Source organism: Limulus polyphemus, unplaced genomic scaffold, assembly GCF_000517525.1.
Source record: "Limulus polyphemus unplaced genomic scaffold, Limulus_polyphemus-2.1.2 Scaffold8042, whole genome shotgun sequence".
Classification (NCBI taxonomy): Eukaryota; Metazoa; Arthropoda; class Merostomata; order Xiphosura; family Limulidae; genus Limulus; species Limulus polyphemus.
In genome coordinates this window covers 2,500-5,762 of record NW_013673652.1, presented here as the reverse complement: position 1 = coordinate 5,762, position 3,263 = coordinate 2,500, and the positions used below count along the sequence as shown (strand labels likewise).

The 3,263-nt window shown below is 30.4% G+C and overlaps 1 protein-coding gene across 1 annotated transcript in view; it reads right to left on the bottom strand.

The window, feature by feature from the left end:
- The window catches only part of LOC106475063 (1-phosphatidylinositol 3-phosphate 5-kinase-like), a gene marked incomplete at its 5' end in the record, with an annotated part of 14,411 nt that overhangs the window by 9,145 nt on the left and 2,003 nt on the right, over positions 1-3,263 (bottom strand). Inside the window, one exon of the mRNA XM_013935761.2 lies at positions 868-1,007. Coding sequence (XP_013791215.1) covers positions 868-1,007 — 140 coding nt within the window. The remainder of the gene's footprint in view (positions 1-867; positions 1,008-3,263) is intronic.

The following is a 3,263-nucleotide window of genomic DNA, read 5'->3' as shown; positions in this document are numbered from 1 at the left end:
ACTTATTCTCGTATCTCTGTAGTGATTCAAATACTCAAGGCAAGAAGAAATACATGTGTTTTCAAACTTATTCCCCAAAACGCAAGTTCTGGGTTGAATGTTTTTTTTTATTACAATCTGATTGTCTTCTAATTTTATTTTCTTATAATATTATAAACAAACGCCTAGTTCATCATCACGTATGTAAGTTAATTATATAATTTATTTTTATATGTTCTCTTTCATGAAGCAACTGAATGAAAAATGTTATTATTACAAGTTACAATTAAGGAGTACTTTTTGATTGTAACTGGGTAAGAAAAATGTTAGATTAGTTCAAGTAATAAAATAAAATAACAAATTACTACAATTAACTTTATTTATACAATTTTTATATTTTTATTTTTAATATGTTACTTCCCTTAGCTCATTTGTAGCTTCATGAACATGTTCTCGAGCCTTTGAGCCACGTTTTATTTGTTCTTTTAACCTAACTCTTATATTAGCAGTTTCATCGTCACTGGTAACTTGATGAAGGGCTATTGCCCAAAACATCATTTTCTTGTTTTACTAATAAAGTTTTTTAATTTGGTGAGTTTTCACCACTATTTTATATTCTATTTTACAATTGGATAAGATAAAGGTTCATATGAATTAAACAGCAGGATTTATGACAGTAAGGCTCAAAAACGCATCTGTAATTAATAAGAACACCACCAATACTAAATATTAATAACATTTTCTGTTCTTGATCTTTACTTATTAAACTGAAACAAAAACAAAAAACTTATTTGTGTCAAGAACTTTTTTCTTTTGTTGCTGCTATTATATTTTTCAACTGCTTTTTACTAAGAATCTAAAAGAAACTTGTACATCAATAACTTTTACCTTGATGGGTGAGATTCCCGTGAAGCAGTAACAACAGAAATATTCATCTTAACTTCCTGCAGTTGTTTTTCGTATTCATGTGATGAGAGGGTAAAAGCAATAATGGAACCAACATCTTGATCGTAAACAATTATCGGCACCTTGCAGATAAATGTTTGGAAAATACAACTCGCATACAAGAAAACAAAAAAGTCATTTTATTCACTGCTTAGAAAATTTTGGCCTCGATTTACTCTTTGATTTTATTTAAGTAACAAAACACGCCCTTTTAACATGTTAATAAGTATATTGTGTGACAACATAACAATTACATAGTTTCTAGTGGTAGCTAGATGATATGTTAAAAACTCCATAAATATATCTGATCAAAACATTTTACATATACACATAAAGAGTCGAGTTATATAAAAGGTTACATAAAAGTGGCAAGTTAAACAAGAGAAAATTTTAACCCATTTTTATATTCATGTTGCTACTCATTCCTGTTATAATAAAAAGGTCCCTTTCATGGCCACATAAACTGATTTTTCCTACAATTTAGTTCACAAAATACAACAAAAAAATGGTTCTTTTTAAAAATTTTTACCCATGTTAGTTACAAAAGGTAAACATTATTTTCTTAGAATGTTAAGAAAAAGTACCCATGTGACTATCTGTCTACTACAAGAACCAAAAATTCCATATTGTTAAAACCCTTTATCAGGATGCAAAGTTATTGTTTAGCACAAACAGAAGTCATCTAGAAGATGAAAAACACCACCTACTTGAAAGTCTTACCTACATAAACAATTATCCTTTGAAAATCATTCTGAATATTTTTAATTATTCCTTTGTTTATAAAAAGAAAACAGAAATTATTTTAAAAACTATGTTTTGTATCTCTGTCATTTTCACAGGTTTTTTGAGTAGTTTATAAAGGAATATAACTTTGAAACAGACACAATTTTCTTTCATATCAAAAAATTTTAATCACAGCCCTATCCACATGCAATTTATCAATTTAAATGTACAAATTGCTATGCTCTTCATAAAGGGGTAACTTAACTACAACACAAATGCAGTCAGCCCATCATGTTTTTAAACATTTCAGGAACTGCGAGCATAACTGACAACATCAGTATTTTAAAGTTGGAAAAGAATATTGCTCTGTGAAAAAAACCAAAGAAGCAATTTTAATAACAAACAAACTTTTGACCAGGCATTAGCCAACATTCTTGATCAACTATTTATATATCTTAAAAATGGAGGTAGTCTGACATCATATGTAACTTGTTTATTGATACTTGATAGCTGAATTGTTCTTGTTTTGAACTTTCATCAAAGCCTGTTTGCATACCAAGTAATTATGAACAAGTTTTTTAGTATTTTATTCTGACAAAATGTAAATATTAGTTGGTAATATTAGTATTATTCACTACATAAAACATCTGAATCACACACAATGAGACAGTTTTCTTCAATTGGCTCATACAGATCTTTGTTTATTCATCATTTGTTAGATGGAATCTTTTCAGCTATTCACTACAAGGTGACCTTTTGTTGTAAACAGATTCTTTGGCAACATTCTGTTGTGACCAGTTTACCTGACACTGATAAGTTAACTCAGTGAAATGTTGAAAATTAATTAATTTTATCAGAAACTAAATGGGGGAGGGGGGGAAAGAAAACCCTTTTTTTTAAATGTTGATCGTCAAAGATTATATACACTTCTTTCAATTTCATAACAACAGAAAGGTTAGAACCTTAGTGACAACAATGTATGAATCCTAAAGTTGAACAAAACTGAAACTAAAGAACTTGGATATTTAACATCACAATCACACCTCTGTTTCCTTTTTTTTAATGGTCTGATTGATAGTAATGCATTTTAAGTTTCTAACAAGCCTAATAAGACAGTGCTAGACATACGTGTAACTGTTGTTTCAGAAGAGTCAGGTTACACAGTTCATAAAAAGTGTAATCAGCAATAATATATTAATCAACCTTGAAAGTCTGGTGGTATTAAAGTACTTATATTGTATTTACCATAAATGTAAAAAGACTAGAAACTGAAGCCATAGACTTATGACGTGCACATACCTTTCCTGAACAAGTGGATAGACTTCTGACGTACACATACCTTTCCTGGACAAGTGGATAGACTTCTGACGTACACATACCTTTCCAGAACAAGTGGATAGACGTCTGACGTACACATACCTTTCCTGAACAGGTGGATAGACTTCTGACGTACACATACCTTTCCTGAACAAGTGGATAGACTCTGACGTACACATACCTTTCCTGAACAAGTGGATAGACTTCTGACGTACACATACCATTCCTGAACAAGTGGATAGACTTCTGACGTACACATACCATTCCTGGACAAGTGGATAGACTTCTGACGTACACAT